This window comes from Podarcis tiliguerta, assembly GCF_965153285.1.
Source record: "Podarcis tiliguerta genome assembly, chromosome: 13".
In the NCBI taxonomy this organism is placed as follows: domain Eukaryota; kingdom Metazoa; phylum Chordata; class Lepidosauria; order Squamata; family Lacertidae; genus Podarcis; species Podarcis tiliguerta.
Genome location: NC_139546.1, coordinates 1,255,598 through 1,276,537, shown reverse-complemented (window position 1 = coordinate 1,276,537; position 20,940 = coordinate 1,255,598). Strand labels below are relative to the sequence as shown.

The 20,940-nt window shown below is 48.0% G+C and overlaps 1 protein-coding gene across 7 annotated transcripts; it reads left to right on the top strand.

The window, feature by feature from the left end:
• The first annotated feature begins 23 nt into the window (after positions 1–23).
• Positions 24–18,987, top strand: USP30 (ubiquitin specific peptidase 30). Of its 7 annotated transcripts, none has more exons than XM_083407308.1 (14): positions 24–149; positions 492–705; positions 6,255–6,364; positions 7,580–7,759; positions 9,468–9,571; positions 10,757–10,855; positions 11,444–11,486; positions 12,004–12,101; positions 12,597–12,656; positions 12,777–12,863; positions 13,820–13,897; positions 16,296–16,479; positions 17,494–17,602; positions 17,969–18,987. In XM_083407308.1, exons 2-14 carry the CDS (start codon positions 638–640, stop codon positions 18,231–18,233), a joined length of 1,485 nt encoding a protein of 494 aa, XP_083263434.1. In that variant the 5' UTR covers positions 24–149; positions 492–637; the 3' UTR covers positions 18,234–18,987. The 7 variants fall into 7 exon arrangements, with proteins under 7 accessions (XP_083263434.1, XP_083263431.1, XP_083263432.1 ...); XM_083407309.1 differs by lacking the exons at positions 24–149; positions 492–705 and adding exons at positions 5,342–5,485; positions 5,929–6,162; XM_083407307.1 differs by lacking the exons at positions 24–149; positions 492–705 and adding exons at positions 5,386–5,485; positions 5,929–6,162 and having other exon boundaries at positions 10,757–10,942.
• The last annotated feature ends 1,953 nt before the right edge of the window (positions 18,988–20,940 follow it).

Genomic DNA, 20,940 nt, shown 5'->3' with positions numbered 1-20,940 from the left:
AAGGGGAGGAGAGGAAAAAGAGGAGGAGGAGGAGGGAAACGAGGAGGAAATACAAAGAGCAGAGAGCTGCAGGAGCAGCCAGCTCCCTCTGTCTGACCACAGGAATCGGCCAATTCCCTTCCCATTTATCTCTATCCCTAAGCTCCAAGGTGCGATACCAATTTTTGCTAGGAGACTGGGAAGAACATCAGAAGAGGCAGCTGCTGGATCAGGCCAATGGCCCATCCAGCCCCGCATCCTGTTCTCACACTGGCCAACCAAACGCCCTCTTGTGGTTTCCAGCAATTGGTATTCAGACGCGTTGCTGCCTTTGAAGGTGGTGGCGGAGCAGAGCCCTTGTGCCTGGTAGCTATGGAGGGCCTTCTCCTCCATGAATTTGTCTGGTCGCCTTAAAGCCACCCAAGCTGGTGGCCACCACTGCCTCCTGTGGACATGGGTCCCATAGTTTAACTACGTGTTGTGTGAAGAAGGACTTTCTTTTATCTTCCAAGGTTCAGCTTCACTGGAGTTCTCGTGCGATGAGAGAGGGAGATCATGGGAAGACTCTTGGACCCTCTGACTCTGTCTACTGACCAGCACCAGCTCTCCAGGGCTTCAGGGAGAAGCCTTTCCCAGCCCTGACGATGCCAGGAATTGAATGTGGAACTTCTGCATGCAAAGCAGGTGTTCTACCTCTGAGCTATGGTCCTTCCCCTTAAGAATAAGGTCAGAGTCCAGTCCTTGTTGCTCCAGGGCTGGTTTAACTGGGAACCCTCAGCAGTGGTCCACCTTGCTCAGTACTGTCTACACTGACTGGTTGCAGCACTCCAAGGTTTGGGGCAGGACTCCCTCCCAGCCCTACCTGGAGCCCCCTACTGGGACTTTTTCATGTGGAAAGCGGCTGCTCTGTCACTTTGCTCAGCCTGCAAGGCTCAGAGATTTGGGGGGGGGGGTGCTGATGAAGAAGAAATCAGAGTTTTCTCTTTGGGGCTCAGGTCCACTTCGTTTCATGAAGTTATATCCAGTGAAGTTATACCCTTCTGTCTTTGAAAGCTTCTGCCACCATAAATGTGTCAAGTCTTTCTAAAAGTACCATAAAAAGGTAAAATAAAAAGGGCCCCACCCATGAGATAGGCTTGCTGTGACAGTCCAGAGATGAGCAGAGTGGTTGTGGAAGGAGACTTTGTAAGGCGCATGAAAGTCCAATACTTGGGCATCTTTAAAAAGAGTCAAGAAGGAAGTGGCATGGAAGGTCCCTGCCTAAGATCATGGAGAGCTGCTGTCAGTCAAAGTAGACAATACTGGGTGAGATGGACATATAGCATGACCTGGTATCTAAGGCAGCTGCCTGTGTTACCCCTTTCCATTGACAAAAAAAAATATGATCAGAATACCAGGCACCTTACAAGGTGGCTAGTTGAGCCCTTCCATGAGGCTGCAGAGTAGAGAGAGGGAAGGGAAACAGGGATGCTCTGCTGAGATACCAGTTGCCTTTGGCTGTGCCTCAATTAATACACAGCAGCAACCATCCCATCAGACTATCTGCACAGTTTCCATCCCAGCTGGGTATTATAACAACCTGTAACTTGGCCCTGAGTTTACTTTTGTTTTTATCTCCTCCCTCCCCATCCCTTTTTCCTTTTGCTCTGAGACAGTCTTCTCCTGTTTATATTGATAAGCAAACCAATCTAGGAGCAGTGGCAAAGCCGCATGCTCCGCTATATGGGGGGGTGGAGAGCAGGCGGGGGCATCCTGGGAGCGTGGCACACGTTCTGGGGGTGTGGCGCCTGGTGCGCAGGGGTGCACGGCACGTGTCTGGGGGGGCATCATGATGGCACCCTACCAGAATAGTGGTGCCGGGGGCGGTCTGCTCCCTCCGCATCCCCGTTCCTCCGCCAGTGTCTAGGGAACTTTTTAGCTGCTAAAATGTTAAGATAACATAAGTTTTGCTGGGATAATGCAAACATGCCAGATCCTGTCCATTCCAAATCCCCTCAGAAATTGTGGGGAACAAAAGATGATTTGCAGGGTGGTGGGGAGTTCACCTGTTTCTGGTGGTAAAGCCACCTTAGGTTAAAACTCCTGGCTGCTGGGATGAAAATAGGTGTAAAAACCAGCAGAGAGTGAAACAGAAGCCAACAGAAGGAAGCAGCAGGAACCTTGTATATAAAAGAAATACGCATCATATAGCACTTTACGGGGTGTTTTGAGAGGGCAAGAGCTGCTAGTGACTAAAAGCCTTGAATGACACGCATTTTCTCCAGTCCTCTGAGAACTAATTACTGGATTGACCTTGATGGCTCTTTCAAAATAGCTTTCTGGTATTTGTGGTGTTGTGGCTGAACTTCACTAGCTCTGTGGAAGAGTGTCTGCTGAACAGGTGTTTGAGAGCTTATGAGCAGCTGGATGGGGGGGCAGGGTGTGGGAGAGAACCCACTGAGGCAGTGGGAGTGCAGCCAGGTAATCTTACATCCTGGGCCCCTTTAGAAGGCATGCACATTGCTGCAGTTGTGAAGCACACAATGATCATTTGTCTTCTCCCCCTCCACACTTCACAGCTGCTTCTACATTCCTGATATGTTAGAGCAAACAAAGACAGTTTTCGAATGCTGATAAAAAAGGAAATAGTTTGAGCGTGTGGTGCGTGTGCATGAGCAGGAGGAATTGGAGGTGCACAAGAAAGGTCTGTGTTAGTGAGTCTGTTATGGCTGTTACATAGTTGTTGGCACCTGTCTGTCTTGGACTTCACTCCAGGGTGAAGTCAAACCACTGCGTCAGCAGCACTCAAGTGACCTCCCTGAGCCTGAGCAGTGTGGATGGAGGTCTTGGGCTGCCCAGATGACCGGACCCCCCCCCCCCCCGCCTTGCTGATGTGGTCCAATTCCAAAGAAGGGCAGTGCCAAAGAATGCTCCAACTACCGCACAATTGCAGGCTCAAGCAGTATGTGGACCGAGAACTCGCAAGCTGGATTTAGAAGAGGCAGAGGAACCAGAGACCAAATTGCAAACATGCGCTGGATTATGGAGAAAGCTAGAGAGTTCCAGAAAGACATCTACTTCTCCTTCATTGACTATGCAAAAGCCTTTGACTGTGTCGACCACAGCAAACTATGGCAAGTTCTTAAAGAAATGGGAGTGCCTGATCACCTCATCTGTCTCCTGAGAAATCTCTATGTGGGACAAGAAGCTACAGTTAGAACTGGATATGGAACAACTGATTGGTTCAAAATTGGGAAAGGAGTATGACAAGGCTGTATATTGTCTCCCTGCTTATTTAACTTATATGCAGAATTCATCATGCGAAAGGCTGGGCTGGATGAATCCCAAGCCGGAATTAAGATTGCCAGAAGAAATATCAACAACCTCAGATATACAGATGACACAACCTTGATGTCAGAAAGTGAGGAGGAATTAAAGAACCTTTAATGAGGGTGAAAGAGGAGAGTGCAAAATATGGTCTGAAGCTCAACATCAAAAAAACGAAGATCATGGCCACAGGTCCAATCACCTCCTGGCAAATAGAAGGGGAAGAAATGGAGGCAGTGAGAGATTTTACTTTCTTGGGCTCCATGATCACTGCAGATGGTGACAGCAGTCACAAAATTAAAAGACGCCTGCTTCTTGGGAGAAAAGCAATGACAAACGTAGACAGCATCTTAAAAAGCAGAGACATCACCTTGCCAACAAAGGTCCTTATAGTTAAAGCTATGATTTTCCCAGTAGTGATGTATGGAAGTGAGAGCTGGACCATAAAGAAGGCTGATCGCCGAAGAATTGACGCTTTTGAATTATGGTGCTGGAGGAGACTCTTGAGAGTCCCATGGACTGCAAGAAGATCAAACGCATCCATTCTTAAGGAAATCAGCCCTGAGTGCTCACTGGAAGGACAGATCGTGAAGCTGAGGCTCCAATACTTTGGCCACCTCATGAGAAGAGAAGACTCCCTGGAAAAGACCCTGATGTTGGGAAAGATGGGGGGCACAAGGAGAAGGGGATGACAGAGGACGAGATGGTTGGATAGTGTTCTTGAAGCTGCCAGCATGAGTTTGACCAAACTGCGGGAGGCAGTGGAAGACAGAAGTGCCTGGCGTGCTCTGGTCCATGGGGTCACGAAGAGTCGGAAACTAGTAAACAACAACAACCACCTTTCTACCAAGGCACATGAAGCGGTTTATGTAGGAAGCCCCCAGCCCACTATTGTCTAGGAATCAGCAGCTGCTCTTAATTAAGGGTTATTGTCAGCTCTGATGTTAAGTATCAGCTCTACTCTACTGTTTAATATAGTTAATTGTATTTGTTGCTTGATTTTATTTATTGCCTTCCTCCTGCCAATCTGGTTTACAATTTTAAAAAATTGACTCAAGCAGATGGTGCAGCACATTCTTGAGTTTACTTCAGGCCACAGCTTTCTCGCTTGTGCCATCCCAATGGTTCCCTCTTTGTTGCATTCTTCTTGTTTTAAATTGAATTTTACTATGCCTCTGCCCAATAAGACGACAGGCCATTTAAAGTCTACAACACTTAACAAATATTATGCATGTGGCTTGTTATTCATAAGGAGCATTGCCTATTTACTGCCCGATTCTACTCAAAAGCAAGCCCCTTTTGAATTCACTAGGACCTTACTCCCAAGTAAAATGTATTTTCTGTTTTTTTCTGTTTTGTTTAAAGTGCTTTGCCTTTTTCTCTCTCTTTCTCCTCGGGCACATTTAAACTAACACAGGCAAATCAGGAACGCTTTTTGCTTTCCTCTTTTCCCCTCGGGAATATATGGAGAACAATTAAAATCAAGGGTGAAGGACAGGGCCGGATTTAGGTTTGATGAGGTCCTAAGCTACTGACGGTAATGGGGCCCTTTATATGTCCAGCTGTCCTTTGTCAACAACAAATTGTTGCTGTTTTTTATGTTGAATATATGCTATATGGTAATTTATGGACGTAATAGGTATCTAAAGCCATTTGCACGTAACAAAGTATGTATTTTATCAAAGTAATTGTTGAACTGAAATACAATTAAGAAGAAGTATATTAATAGTGAAATACAATTAAGAAGTATATTAATAGTGAAATAATTATTATGTAGGTTTTATTTGTTTTTTATTTTATATTTTGGAAGTGTACATCCAAGTTCCCCCCCCCCTTTGATTTTTGGGGGGCCCGAAGCTACAGCTTGTTTGGCTTATTCGTAGATCCGGCACTGATCGTGGCGCCAGCCTTTCGCTTGTCTTTGTGCCCCGGAACCCTCTGCGCGGGGCGCGGGCGGCGGGCGGGAGCCTCAGAGCGGCGCACGCCTTAGCAACCAAGGGCGGGGGGCGGGCCCGTTGCTGGGGAGGTCCGGCTGCCCTCTTCCGTCCCGCGCCGTCTCCCTTCCCCGCGCGCCCGACGCCTTTGGTTCCGCCCGGGCAGCCGGGGCGCTTGAGGGCGGGATGCTGCTGAGCCGCCGCGGGGTGGAGGAGCTCGGCAGGAAGGCGGCCAGGCGGCTCTTCCGGGCCGGAGGGGCGGCCAGGTCAGTCGGCGGGGGCGGCATGGAGCCTGCAGGGGCGGCCGCAGTCTACCTCTGCGCGCCAGGCGCCGGGGAAGCACCCGCCTGCAGGCTTCTGGGGAGGGGGCCCTGGATCCAGGAGGCCCCGCGGGGTTCAGGGGCAGCATCCCGCTTCTGCTTCGTCGTCGTCGCTTTCTGCGTTTATCTCCCACCTTTCCCCGGCCCCGTCTCTCCCTCCTCATTGAATCCCCCGAGAGAAGGCCGTGACTGGCCTCCTGGGTCACCCGGGGATCTTCATGATGGCCGAGTGGGGGAGTCCAAGTCAAGAATAGCAGCATTATCTGATTATCAAGTATAGTTCCAGATGGTTCCCTTTCATATGCAATAAAGGAATGTCAAATCATATAAAAAGTGTCCTTGCCAAAATCTCAAATAATGTGTACCCCCCCCCCCGCCCCCAATTATAGCTCTGCAGTCGTATCTTGGTTGTTGAATGCCTTGGTACGCGTCCGTTTTGGCAAACCCGGAAGTGAGTGTTCTGGTTTGTGAACATTCTTTGGAAGCCGGACATCTGATGTGGCTTCCGCGGCTTCCGACTGAGTGCAAGAAGCTCCTGCAGCCAATCGGAAGCTGTGCCTTGGTCTTCGAACATTTTTGGAAGTCGAACGGACTTCCAGAATGGATTCCGTTTGACGACCAAGGTACTGACTGTATTCTGGAGTTCCAGCGTAATATTTTGGGCTGTTTGTTTACAGATGTATATTGGGTTCACCCCTCTCTCTTTTCTTCTTAGGTATAAAGTAATGAAGAATTGGGGAGTGATTGGTGGGATTGCAGCTGCTCTTGCTGCAAGCATCTATGTCTTATGGGGCCCCATCACAGAGAGAAAAAAACGCAGGAAAGGTAAATGAAAGAGAGACTAGGGAGGAGTGAGTGGGCAGGTGAGTTTGCACCTTGCATCTCCTGATCCCAACAAAAAGAGTCTCATATAAATATTGGGGTCTTCCTTGGCCACTGAATCCCAACGGGAGAGCCCTTTTGTCTTTTTTGAAGGTGTGTTGTTGTGCTTAAAATGGCCAGTGGTGGCCACACAGAAAACTAAAACATAACTGAGGCCCTGTCTGCAGGATGATTGTCTTAAAATTAAAAACCTGAGGAAGGAAAGCAAAATGGAAGAAGACAGCAGCTGGGACTAAACAGAGTGAACAAATGCTTTTTGACACTCTAGAATCAAAAGCAGGAAGAAAGACTGATGTCAGGTGGAAGGGTTTCCAACTAAAATGGGGATGGGGAAAACTGGACCTTCAGGTGTTGTTGCCAACTCCCACCGTCCTGGCCACTGACCATGCTGATTGCAGTTGGAGACCAACAGCACCTAGAGGGCTGCAGATGTTCCCCATCCCTGAACTATAGGAGGATGCAGCTGATACGTGCAGAATGATGGGAGTGTAAATTGCGGGGATGGGGAACTTGCAGCCCTCCAAAGCTTTTTGTACTCCCAACTCCAATCAACCCCAGCAAGCATGGCCAGCACTCAGGGATGATGGGAGTTGGAGTCCAGCAACATCTGGAGGGCAGCAGGTTCCCTTTGCTGGTAGAGAGAAAGAAGGGAAGATTAATAAAGAAGAGCAAGACCACAGAGATGTTTGGAAGTAAGTCCAAGAAGTTTAATTGGGAGCGGGAGGGCGGGGAGTGCAAATGGAGGAATAAGGTCAGAACAACATGCAGAAAAATTGTTCGTTTATTCATTGGGAGCTTGTTTACCAAGATAACTCAACACTACTTGCAATGTAATAAAGGAAACATATACATTAAAACCAGCATAAAAGAAAAACAAGGGAAAATCTAAAAGACAATCCTATTTTTAAAAGGCAGGATTAAAACATTCCACCTACTCCAGGAGACCACATATAATTAAGAGCCAAGGGGCTGGTGGAAAAGGAGTGTTTCTGTCTCCTGCCTAGAGCTTTGTGATGATGGTGTCAGGCGAGGCATTCTGCAAATGACAGGACAAGGAGCAGCATTTAGGGCAGGGCAGAGCAGAGGTACTGGAGAGTAAAAGCAGGAAGGCTGTGTTCAGAAGGTTGCAGCAATTGCAGTGATGTATTTCCCCCCCAGGGCTAGTGCCAGGTCTTCTCAACCTGGGAAACACATGCTTCATGAACTCACTTCTCCAGGGGCTGTCTGCTTGTCCGTCCTTCATCAAGTGGCTGGAAGGATTCACAGTTCAGTACCAGGTCAGCCAGAGTGAGACGTCTGGAAAGTATTTGTCCCTGACCTTGCTCCACCTCCTGAAAGGTAAAGGTCCTTTTGTGTTATTTTGGGTGCATAACACAAGGCATAAAGCAAGCCACTTCTTTTCCTTTTATCAAGCACAGTGGAACCTCAGTTGTCAAACCCTTCGGAAGTCGAACGTTTTGACTTTTGAATGCCAACAACCCGGAAGTGAATGCTGCTGTTTTCGAACGCACCTTGGAAGTCAAATGGCTTCCAAGGTGCATTTCTCCATTTTTTAATGGATTTTGCTGACCTCCCATTGTGCCTCAGTTGTCAAATGTTGTGGAAGTTGAACGGTCTCCCAGAACGGATTACGTTTGACAACCAAGGTTCCACTATATGTCTTAATTTAATTTGTAAGTAGAGAAAACAGTTGCAAACCTCAAAACAAGAAAACAGTGTTTAAAAAAGAACAATAGACTAAAGGTAAACAGTACAGGGGACCTACAAATACTTAGCATCACATACCTTATGGGAAAAAGCACCTCCAAGCTAAGATTGTAAAATGACGTACAAATATTATATGAGATATACAGTGGTACCTCGGGTTACATACGCTTCAGGTTACATACACTTCAGGTTACAGACTCCGCTAACCCAGAAATAGTGCTTCAGGTTAAAAACTTTGCTTCAGGATGAGAACAGAAATCATGCTCCGGTGGCGCGGCAGCAGCAGGAGGCCCCATTAGCTAAAGTGGTGCTTTGGGTTAAGAACAGTTTCAGGTTAAGTACAGACCTGCGGAATGAATTCAGTACTTAACCCGAGGTTCCACTGTACAAAGAATACTGGCAATCGCTTTCCTGAACTGTCTCATTAACAATAAGAATAATCAATCAATCCTCTTCAGAACATATATCAACATAGGTAGACCACATGTCCCAACAAGATATCCAAATGACCAGATAAGATACACATTCAATCATAGAAAGGGCAATGAGATCTTCAGACCACTGAGTAATGCATGGTGAGTGTTTATCCTTCCAGCATACGTCTCTGCAACTGTAAGGGCTCACAGGATTAACTTTTGTTGCCTATCTGATAGTCCTCACATCATAGGAATATAATTGTGTATGGTCATTCACAAGTATCAAGAATTTTCCCAAAACAGTCAATATGAGCAACAATTTCTGTCCAAACAGAAGACACCACAGGACATCCCCACAAGAGGCATTATAAGTATTACATTACCAGCATCTATCTGAACTGCTCTGTTCTTTCCTATAAAGGTGCTATGGAGCCCAAAACATATCTCATCATATTAGAACCCAGTGGTGTTCTAATATGCTCAGTGGTGCTCAATGCTGGAAGATTCAGGACAGACAAAAGGAGGTGATTCTCCGCACAGTTAAACTTCTGGAATTTGCTCCCACTGGTTGTAGTGATGGCCACCAAATTGCACAGCTTTAAAGGAGGATTTGGCAATTCATGGAGGATAAGGCTGTTAGTCAGGAAGACGGCTCTGCCTCCAGTCTTGGGTGGGGGCTGTGTGCCTCAAGTACTGGCTGCTGGGGAGCATGAGTGGGGAGAGGGCTGTTGTGCTGGTGTCCCACTTGGAGGCTTCCCAAAGGCCACTGTGGAAAGAAGAATGCTGGGCAAGATGGTTTTACTTAATTCCGTTTACACAAGTGGAGAGAACTTTCTGTAGAATAAGAGGAATGCATGTTTAGGATGAGTGAATTCATTTCTGTGCGTGGTCTGCATTGACTATTTTGTGTTTGATGCATTCAGCTTTATCCTGCCAAGAGGTGACTGAAGATGACTTCCTGGATGCAAGCTGCTTGTTGGAGGTCCTGAGGATGTACAGGTGGCAGATCTCCTCTTTCGAAGAGCAGGTAGCTACCCAAGTGGTGTAAGGCACCAGAGTATGCTTCTCTGCTGCTCTTGTTTTCTACAGCCTTGACATCTGGCACATAACAAGCAAAAGCCAGTCGCTGGGGGACACGAGCGGGAGAGGACTATTGCTCTCTCATCTCTTACTTGCAGCCTTTCCAGATACTTCCCAGAGGCATTTGGTTGGTCACTGTCGGAAGGAGGTTGCTGGACGAGATGGGCCTTTGGTCTGATCCAGCAGGGCTCTTGTGTTACGTTAAAGAATTGTGGCTTTGTTTACAGGGAGCCTGCTGCCCTCCAGATTTTAGTGGATTATGACTCACATCACCCATGATGGCTGGCTGTCCTGGCTGGGACTGATGGGAGTTGGAATCAGCAGCCCCTGGAGGGCCACTGGTTCTTCACCCTTGATTTATGGCATTCCCAGTTTTATTTTAACTGCTTTGCGCTGCCTTTTTAAGTGGGTGGGAAAAGGTCTGAATACTCACTGCAAGGGTGGGGAACCTGTGGTCTGTGGTCTGAATGCAGACCTTAAGACCCCCATGTCTGGCCTTCAGGACTCTCCCCAGACCTCACCCCACTTCTGCCCTCCTCCATACACCCCTTGAGTACTTTTGGAACTTGCTGAAGGCTGTGTGAAAGCCAACCATCCCCACTCGGTGCACAAAGGAGACTGCCTGCCCGCTGCATCTCTGACTGAGGCACAACTCTAGTGTTACCTTTTTTTTAATTCTTCTGCTGCATGCAGATATGTGGGAAGCCGCCTTATAGTGAGTCAGACTATTAGACCGCCCAGCTTTGCATTGTTGTCTTGGACAATCAGTGGTTCTCTGAGGTCAGAGGGAGGCCTTTCCCAGATCTGCCACCTCAGATCCCTTTGATGGGGGATGGCAAGTGTGAATCTGGGAACTTCTGCACACAAATCTGCTCAGTAGACATGAAATATGTTTGAAAATTCATGAGATTTCCCCCCAACCTGCTGTGAAGGAACCCTGGCCTCTTGATCTTCCATGTTGCCTTGCTGAAGGTCCATCTAAAAATGCAAGCCGAATTTTCAGGATTCAATTTTTTTCTTGGGAGCTGCAAAAATGTACCTCAAGGGCAACATACATTATCCCCTGTTGTCTACTGTTGTCTACTTGTGAGCTTGGCCTGGCATTCTGAGCTTTCTGGTGCTCTTTCGGCAGGATGCTCACGAGCTGTTCCATGTCCTCACCTCCTCGCTGGAAGATGAATGGGACCGCCAGCTGCGGGTCGTGCATCTGTTTGATGTGCATTCTCTGGAGGTGAGCACTCAAGAGACACGGGGGCTGCAAAGCAACCTTTCCTATAGGCAAGGTTGCAGCATTTGGGACTTTTCATCTAGAGAAAAGGGGAGTAAGAGGTGACATGTAAGTTTATAAAATTAGTTGGAGGCAGCAAGGCTTCTGAATACCAGTTGCTGGAAACCACAGAAGGGGAGAGGGCTCTTGTGCTCCTTTGGGTTTTCCAAAAGAGGCATCTGGTTGGCCGCTGTGAGAACAAGATGTTGGACCAGGTGAGCCTCCATTGGCCTGATCCAGCAGGCTCCTATTATGTTCTTTTAATTTGGTGGGGTGCCCAGCTGAAGAGACCTACGTAAGATTCTGCTTTTAAGCTGTTTTTTCAAAGTTGTGCTTCCCTGTACTGCCTGGAGTGGTATTCAGCCAAGTATAATTCCGAATGGACTCACTGAAGTTAATTAGCATTAGGCCCATCAGTGTCAAGGATCTACTCTTGAGTATAACTGAGTTGGATACCACCCTTGTCACTTAAGTGTGCAATAGTAAAGATATCACCATGTGGAAAGTGTTTTCTTTTTTTAAACTAACTTTATTTTGTATTTGTCTGTATAGAAGCCAGAAATTCTACAAAAGCAAATATGCTCCAGGACAAGAGGTAAAAACACTTTTCTGATTTGGTGAAATGTAGCAGATACTATTTGTACTACTGATATAAAAACCCAAACACCTTTGGGCTATGGTCTGCATGGGGCGACTGTGACAGGAGCTGAAAGGGTGTCTGGCTATTGGAATCACTCTTTAACCTTGTCTAATGACATTATTAAATTTGTGTAGCACCCTTCGTTCACAGATCTCAGTGTGGTTCACAACATAAAATTGCAATATAAAAACCACAAAATACTTAGTAAAAATAAGAACAAACAACCAATACACGCTCCCCAAACACATTTAAAAGGGCATCGCATGTCTATTGGCCAAAGGCCTTGTTGAAGAGGAACGTTTTTGCCCGGCACCTAAAGTCTTTAAACTAGCCTAATGGTTTCCCTATGGTGCTATTCCAGTCTTCCCTATCCTGGTGTTTCCAGATACAAGATTATCAGGAGGGCACCAGTCACAGTGTCTGGCAAAACAATAGAAGAGTCAGAAGGAACAACCTTTATTTTGGTTTGTAGGGCCTCCTCCTCCTCCTGTGTTGAGTCATTGGAAGCTGCAGCATCCTTTTCATGGCAGGTTAACGAGCAACATGGTCTGCAAGCATTGCAAACACCAGGTCCGTAAGTCTGTGTGAGAGAAAGAGGCATACAGATTGCAGGAGATCAATGGGCGGGTGGAGCGAAGACCCAGGGAGGACCCAGTCACTTCCCATGTAGATGGGCTGAAGAGGAGCTGCCAAGGGGGTGACCCTCTGCTCCCCACAACTGAGACTATTCTTTGGGGGGGGGTGTTATTGCTTCCAGGATGGGCAGCCTGCTTTGAAGAGTGCTTTAGTGCAGGAGAGGGGAGCCTCTTTAAACTTCGGGTGGGGTTGGTGGGGCACATTCCAGTGGTGGGAAGGGGTAGAGGGTAAGGTTGGCGGAGTTGTGTATGTGACTCTGCTCTTTCGTACGGCAGGGTTCATTTCAAAAGGGTTTCATAGACCTCCCCCCATCTCTTTATTCTCTGCCCAGGCAGGCAAAGAGCATCATCGTGAAAGTTGGGGGGAGCGAGAAGTAAGGTGTTTACGTTATAAATCCTCGTTGAGACATTTGGGCTCTTTTTCTTTCAGAGTCCCCTCAGATACGACACTTTTGACAGCCTTTCCCTGAGCATCCCTGCCACCATGTGGGTAAGGCACCCTCCTGTGGGAATCCCTTGCAGCTGCCCAAGCACAGCCCTTTTCTGACTCACGGGGTTTAAGGACGTGTGCCAACACTTCCTGTTTTACTCCCCCACCCCTCCTCCACAGGGCCACCCACTGACCCTGGACCAGTGCCTCCACCACTTCATCTCCACCGAGTCAGTCAAGGACGTCTTGTGTGACAATTGCACAAAAGTAAGTCTCTTGATTGCAGTGACCCTCTCCCCTGGTGCATTTGGTGCAGATTAATTGCCCCTTGATACATCTGAAAGATCCTTTTATTTCCTAGGTACTCCATTCTCTTCCTGGTCCTCTTGTGGGCTTAGAAACAGGATGGTTGGGGGTTTTTGTGTTTCTGGCTGATGTTGTGGATCTTGAAGTTGCAGAAGATGCTGCGCCCCATTCATGGTTTTTGTGGGGAGCCTTTTCTGTTGGAGGGACTATGACCCACCTGCGGCTCTTAGAATGGCTGACAACCCTCCCATAGTCTTACTCTAGGCACCATCCTGGTTTTTCGATGTGGGTAAGCTGCCCATGGTTCGAAAGAAAGCTTAAAGGATTCTCCCCCACCTCCGAGTAAAGCTTAAAATGCAAAATTTGCAGTGCTTGTGAATTATGCCATCTGCTTCAGGATTGCTATACCTGGATACATCAAATGTAGTACATTTAGTAAGTAGTACAGTATGATCGCATCTTGCACAGGGATGGTGCATGTATGCCAAAACATGTATACTCAAACTTCCCCTGTGCAACCATCCTTATCTTATGGAGCTGGTGTACCAGGCAGGACTCCCAGCCACCCCCAAACAGAACCTGGGCTCTGCGATGCTCTTGCGAGAGCTTGCAAAAACTTGGGCAGCCCCATGAGATGTTGCAAGAGCATCCCAGAGCCTGAGCAGGACTTGCCTGATAAGCAAGGCAGAGAGCTTCAAAGCTCTTGATGAGCTGGGAAAACCCAGCACAAAGGGCCTTTTAAGCTCTCTGCCTTGTGGGCAATTTATTTGCGCAACTGCACAAGGTTGAAATTGCGCAAGTTAATTACAGGTAAAATGTGATCATACTATAGATTTCTCAGAGTGGTCTGTGCCTGTACCATATGTGGTTGGTTTATAATTCATTTTGGCTTCCTCCACCCACCCACCCACCCCCAGATTCAGGCCGAAGAAGGGACTGGGCAAATCATGGAGAACCAGAGAACAACATTTGTCAAACAGCTAAAACTGGGGAAGGTAAGAAAAACCGTCTTAGCATGGAGTTTCCAAGATCACCATAAGAGCAGTTTCTTATTTTCTTTACCAAGAATCAAAATAATGTATGCAAACTACACCAAATTAGCAAAATGCTGTCAATAAATTCAGCCTGCTGCAATATCACACTTTATGCAGCTTGCCTTTTAAAATATAAGAGGGGAAAAGAAAAGAAATAAAATGTTCCCCCTTCTTTGCTTACCAAGTAAGATTCTCAACTTACTAAGTCAGTTCAAGTTTGAATTTCAAATCATTATAAAATAAAATAATAATAATAATAATAATAATAATAATAATAATAATAATAATAATAATTTATTTATACCCCGCCCATCTCTGGGCGGCTCCCAATCAAATATTAAAAACACAATATAGCATTAAACATTAAAAACATCCCTAAACAGGACTGCCTTCAAATGTCTTTTAAAAGTAGGATCGTTGCTTATTTCCTTGACATCTGATGGGAGGGCGTTCCACAGGGCAGGGGCCACTACCGAGAAGGCCCTCTGCCTGGTTCCCTGTAACCTCACATCTTGCAGTGAAGGAACTTCCAGAAGGCCCTCGGCGCTGGACCTCAGTGTCCGGGCTGAACGATAGGGGTGGAGACACTCCTTCAGGTATACAGGACCGAGGCTGTTCAGGGCTTTAAAGGTCAGCATCAACACTTTGAACTGTGCTCGGAAATGTACTGGGAGCCAATGCAGGTCTCTCAGGACCGGTTTTATATGGTCTTGGCAGCCACTCCCAGTCACCAGTCTAGCTGCCACATTCTGGATTAATTGCAGTTTCCGAGCCACCTTCAAAGATAGCCCCACATAGAGCGCATTGCAGTAGTCCAAGCAGGAGATAACTAGAGCATCCACCACTCTGGCAAGATAGATAGTGGGCAGGGAGGGTCTCAGCCTGCATACCAGATGGAGCTGGTAGACAGCTGCCCTGGACACAGAATTGACCTGCACCTCCATGGACACAGAATTGACCTGCACCTCCAATGACTCCCAGGCTGTGCACCTGGTCCTTCAGGGGCACAGTTACCCCATTCAAGACCAGGGAGTCCCCCACACCTGCCTGCCCCCATCCCCAAAAAACAGTACTTCTGTCTTATCAGTATTCAACCTCAATCTGTTAGCCGCCATCCATCCTCCAACCGCCTCCAGGCACTCACACAGGACCTTCACCACCTTCACTAGTTCCGATTTGAAAGAGAGGTAGAGCTGGGTATCATCTCCATACTGATGAACACCCAGCCGAAACCCCCTTATGATCTCTCCCAGCAGCTTCATGAAGATGTTAAAAAGCATGGGGGATAGGGCGGAACCCTGAGGCACCCCACAAGTGAGAGCCCAGGGGTCTGAACACTCATCCCCCAACACCACTTTCTGGACACGGCCCAGGAGGAAGGAGTGGAACCACTGTATGACAGTGCCCCCAGCTCCCAGCCCCTTTAGACAGTCCAGAAGGATCTTATGGTCGATGGTATCAAAGGCCACTGAGAGATCCAGCAGATAAATAAATAAATGTACAGTGGTACCTCGGGTTAAGTACTTAATTCATGCTGGAGGTCCGTTCTTAACCTGAAACTGTTCTTAACCTGAAGTACCACTTTAGCTAATGGGGCCTCCCGCTGCTGCTGCGCCGCTGGAGCATGATTTCTGTTCTCATCCTGAAGCAAAGTTCTTAACCCGAGGTAATATTTTTGGGTTAGTGGAGTCTGTAACCTGAAGCGTATGTAACCCGAGGTACCACTGTAATCTTAAATGCTTCGGCAATGCTTATATTTGTAGAACTAAACAACTAATCTTAAGTTTGGTGGTTTTGGAAACCTATAGAATTATTTGTTTTTCAAACACATCTGCAGTGCGTAACAGTGGTTTCTGTGGGCCTCCCCACCTGTGTGAGAAGTGATGGATAGCCAAAGGAACATAACCTGCCTTTGGGCTTTGTGCGAAAACCAACTTTCTGCTTGTGGTGCTTAGACTCCTAATTTCTGATTACATGTGTGCACATACGTCGACTTGCACACCACTCATTCCATGTCTGGAAAATTAGAAATACTGGTGGATTTTGAATAAAGCTTTTAAAGAGCGATTCAGTTTGGCATGGTTGGTGTTTCATTGGGTGGGAAGACCTTGCTTCAAACCCCTGGGCAGCTATGGCGGCCTACCATGCAAGATAGTTGTGGAGAAAATGGGGTAGTTCATGTATTCCGGAAACTAAGGAGGCAGAAGATTTGGCAGTTGTAGTCCAAAGCATCTAGAGAGCAACAATCAAGCCTTCTGTGGCTTCTGTGCTGGAAACCCTCTGCCTCTATGGCGTCCACCACGCATCTTGGAACTAGGACAGCCGCCTTCCCACCCCTTTCTTACATTTTGCTCCACAGCTACCTCAGTGTCTCTGTATCCACCTACAAAGGCTGAGCTGGTCCAACCATGGCATGCCCCTGAAACGAAACGAGCATGTGCAATTTGGCGAGTTCCTCATCATGGATGTCTACAAGCACCGCTTCCCTGCCCAGAAACCCAACCCTGCAGGCAGCCCACAGGCATCACCGGACCCAAAAGCCGGTAGGCAAGCAAAGTGAATGAGGACTTGCAAGGGAGAGAGCCGGCAGGGGAGTTAGTCCTTGTGCTAAGCCAGTTCATTCCAGAAGCTAAGAGGTGAAAGACTGTGGAAGACTGTGGGTCAATATGATTGGCCCACCCTGGGCTCCTTATCATAGAATTGGAAGAGACCCTGAGGGTCATCTAGACCAACCCCCTGCAGATGGCCATCCAACCTCTGCTGAGGGAGGTCATCCACTGTGAGAAGAGGGTGCTGGGCTAGATGGGCCATTGGCCTGATCCAGCAGGCTCTTCCTATACATAGGACCACGTCAACAAGGCTGCACCCATCTGCCCTCCACCAGATGTGGCATCTAACCTCAGCTATGGGGCAGGTCAAGGCGTACGTGTGTGTTTATATTGGAATTGACAACTGGGTTGGCCAGCCAGACCTAGCTTTATGCCAGTCTCAGATATGAAAAGGTCCACCTCCATGTGGCTTGCCTGGGAAAGATGTGTGGACAAGATTCTCTTCCAGCTAGAACTAAGAGGGCTTGTGTGGGGCCCATTTCTGGCCGTGCTCTGTGTCTGGAGGGAATGTGATCTTGCCTGGACAGAGAGGGCTATGTGTAGAAACCTAACTTTTCCATGGCTGGAATGGAGCCAGCTGTGCAAAGGTAAGGGAACATCTGTTGCCGCACTCCCTTTGCCATCTGCTCTCCGCATTGCTAGCAAGCAGAAGGGAATGTGGCCCTCTGGCTAGAGGGTTGCCACCCCTGGTTTAAAGCCGCCTTGCAGCTCAGTCCAGAAAAGCAGTTTGTACCCTCACAGAAGGATCAGTTTCCCTGCCTAGTTGCCTGGAGGCAATTCTTGGTCGCCATAGGAAATCAGCCATGTAGCTGTTTACAAACCAACTTTCAGAGTTTTAAATAAAGGACACCGTACAAACCAGGCACAGGAGCATCCCCTTCTGTAATAAGCAAGCAACCAGTTTTAATAATAACAGCGATGCACTATGATTTTGGGGTCTTTTCGTAGATGTGGAACAGGCGGGCAACAACAAATCCTCTTTTATGAATGGTACCTGCTCTCCATCCTTCCTTACATCCCCAGTAGCTTTCCCGTACATGACAGCACCTGACTGTAGGTAAGTAAGAACATTTGAAACTACTTCTAACTTTTCCCGGAGTGACCAGTAAATCTCCAGAGTCGTTCCAATGTTCCATCATGCCACTGATATTTTCTGTTGGCTGTCTGGGTCTCCCGTATCAAAAGTGCAGTGAAATCCTGACCTATTCAGGCCCGGCACATGTTTGCCCGCTTGGTTTATCTCAAGTCTGGATGCTGCTACAGGAGCATGGAAAGCAATTTGCAAATGGAGCCGTTATTGCTTAACAAGGCTGGATCCCCTAGTAGTCCATTCCGTAGAATGCTCTTGCTCATGGCAATACAAAGGGCACCATTGCTGCCTTGGACTAAACCAGCCTTCCTGTGTTTTTCCTTCATTTGGCAGTTCTCCATCATATCTGTACCGCCTGATGGCTGTTGTGGTCCACCATGGAGACATGCACTCAGGACACTTTGTCACGTATCGCCGATCTCCACCGACTTGCAAAAGCATGCTAGCCACCAGCAACCAGTGGTTGTGGATTTCAGATGATGTGGTGCACAAGACCACGTTGCAGGAAGTCCTTTCGTCCAGCGCCTATTTACTCTTTTACGAACGTGTCCACTCTAGACGGCAGCGCCAAAGCCAGGAGCATCGAGCTGAGGAGTGAAATGAATGCAGATCCAGCTGGTGTGCTTTTCTGAGGACAATGGCACACCCTCTGTCTTGCCATGCAAACGTCTTCCCCTAGCTATAAACTCCTGGTCAGTGGTCTGTGTTTGCGTGGCAGGAACAAGCACTTTGTATCAAAACATTGTGCCCTCCCCTCACCCCGTGGCCATGCACAGCAGCGTTAGAAAAGTGTGTTTTAAGTGTTAATAATCTTCTCAGCAGACTTAAAGACCTTCTAGCATCCCACTTCCTGTGTTGTGATGGAATTTCTTTGCGCTAATCAGTCAGATGAGCAGTTGCAAAGAAGAGAACCTACAAGTGCCTTGATCGTATTTTGAATCCAGACAGAACTGGCCGTGTCAAGCGGGGGGACGGGGTCTTACCACGTGGCTGCTTACCTAAAATTCCCAAGGGGGAGCAGGCGGTGGTGTGAGAATGCGTGACTTGGCTGTGTAGCTGGGAATCTACTGCTGACTCTTCACGGGGCAGCCTCAAGTATGTGTGTGCAAGAGAAAAGCAGAAAGTGTCCAGCTTCTTTCTGCCTTCAGTGATGTTTTAATGACTTTGTCAAAACAATGATGCAATGAGCTGATAATTATGTCACATTTTCTCTTGAGAGTCCAGCTTGGCAAGGAATGGAACAGCTTTTCCTGTTTCTGGGTGGTTCTATCACCATCCCAGGAAAAACGCTCCTCTGTGTCTTGATTTGAAGTCTTCAAACTTTTGTACAGAATAAACCTGTTTCTGCCAAATGTAGACTGCTGTTTTTGCTTAAACAGTTTTGTGTTGGTATAAGTGAAAACCTGTTCATGTCTATGTAAACTGGTCTTGTTGCTGCATAAAACTACAGTGGTGCCCCGCAAGACGAAATTAATTCGTTCTGCGAGTTTTTTCGTCTAGCGAATTTTTCGTCTTGCGAAGCACGGTTTCCCATAGGAATGCATTGAAAATCAATTAATGCGTTCCTATGGTCAAAAAAGTCCAAACAAAGTCAAATTTGGTACAAGAACAGTTTATTAAGTGCTCTTTAAAGTCACACATACTGTAAAGAGCATTTCAAAAATTGAAGGAACAACAACTTAACTTTCTAAACATGGCAGAAAAGCATTTTCTAAGACTCTGGGGGACAACTCGAAGAAGGTTCCTCTTCTACTCTTTGCTTCTTGGTGAAGAACCTGTCCATGGTCTGCTGCTTCATCCGCCTTTTCAGGACCTGCCTGAAAGACGACATGACCCTTGTGTCGAAACTGTACGCAAGGTCATGGGTCAGGTCCTTGTCATGGTGGTGCCGCTCTGCAAAAGCCTGCACATCTTTCCACTTGTGACAAATGTCCCTCAGTTCTTTGGAGGACAGCCGTTCCTCAGTTGCTTCCTCCTCTTCCTGCGAGGCCTGCTCCTGCGCAGCCTCTGCCTGCAGTTCGACAAGCTCCTGGGTGGTCAGCTCGTGGTTGTGCTCCTCCACCAGCTCGCTGATGTCCTCCTCTGTGACCTCCAGGCCCATGGTCCTCCCCAAGGAAACCACCACTGTTGACTCTGGTGCATCAGAGTCACTTGGTGCCACACAGTCCGGCCACAGGCTGCGCCAAGCGCAATTCAGATTTCTCTGGCTGATCCCATTCCAGGCCGTGGTGATCATCTTCAAGCAGGTGATGATGTCGAAGTGGTCCTTCCAGAATTCCCGCAGGGTGATGGTGGTGCAATCAGTCACCTCGAAGCATCGCCTGAAAAGCTCCTTGGTGTACAGTTTTTTGAAATTGGCGATGACCTGCTGATCCATCGGCTGGAGAAGTGGTGTGGTGTTAGGCAGCAGGAACAGGATGTTTATGAAGCTGAACTCCTCCAACAAGTCCGCCTCAAGGCCTTTAGGATGAGCAGGAGCATTGTCCATCAAGAGCAAAGCCTTCAGTGGCAGGTCATTGTCCAGCAGGTACTGTTTGACAGCAGGGCCAAAAGCAAGATTGACCCAGTCCACAAACAGCACACGTGTGACCCAAGCCCTACTGTTGGATCGCCACATGACACTCAGCTGCTCCTTGTCGACCTTGTGTTTCTTGAAGGCCCGTGGGTTCTCCGAGTGGTACACCAGCAGGGGCTTGATCTTCAGGTCGCCGCTTGCGTTGGCACAGAAGAGCAGGGTCAGACGGTCCTTCATGGGCTTGTGGCCAGGCAACTTGGCCTCCTCCTGGGTGATGAAAGTCCTTTTGGGCATCCTCTTCCAAAACAGCCCGGTCTCGTCGCAGTTGAAGACCTGCTGTGGAACGTAGCCCTCCGTCTTCACAACCTCCAGGAACTCCGCTGCAGTCTTCAGCCGCAGGAACATCAGAACTGGCAGCCTCTCCATGCCTGACCACGCTGTGGATTCCAGATCTTGTCTTGAACCGGTCAAACCAGCCTCTGCTTGCCTTGAAGACTTCTGGCTCGCCTGAGGTTCCTGGCTGTTGCTGGACGAGGTCTGCGTGCAAGGCCTTGGCCTTCTCACAAATGGCGGCCTCAGTCACTGTGTCCCCTGCACGCTGCTTCTCTTCTAACCAGATGAGCAGCAGCTTCTCCACCTCCTCCAGAACAGCTGGGCGGTTCTTGACGATCCTGGTGACTCCCTTGGCTACGTCCGTCGCAAGGATCTTCTCCCTCATCTTCAGGATGGTCCCGATGGTGGATGGATTCCTCCCGTACTCCCTGGCGAGGTCCGTCACACACATTCCACC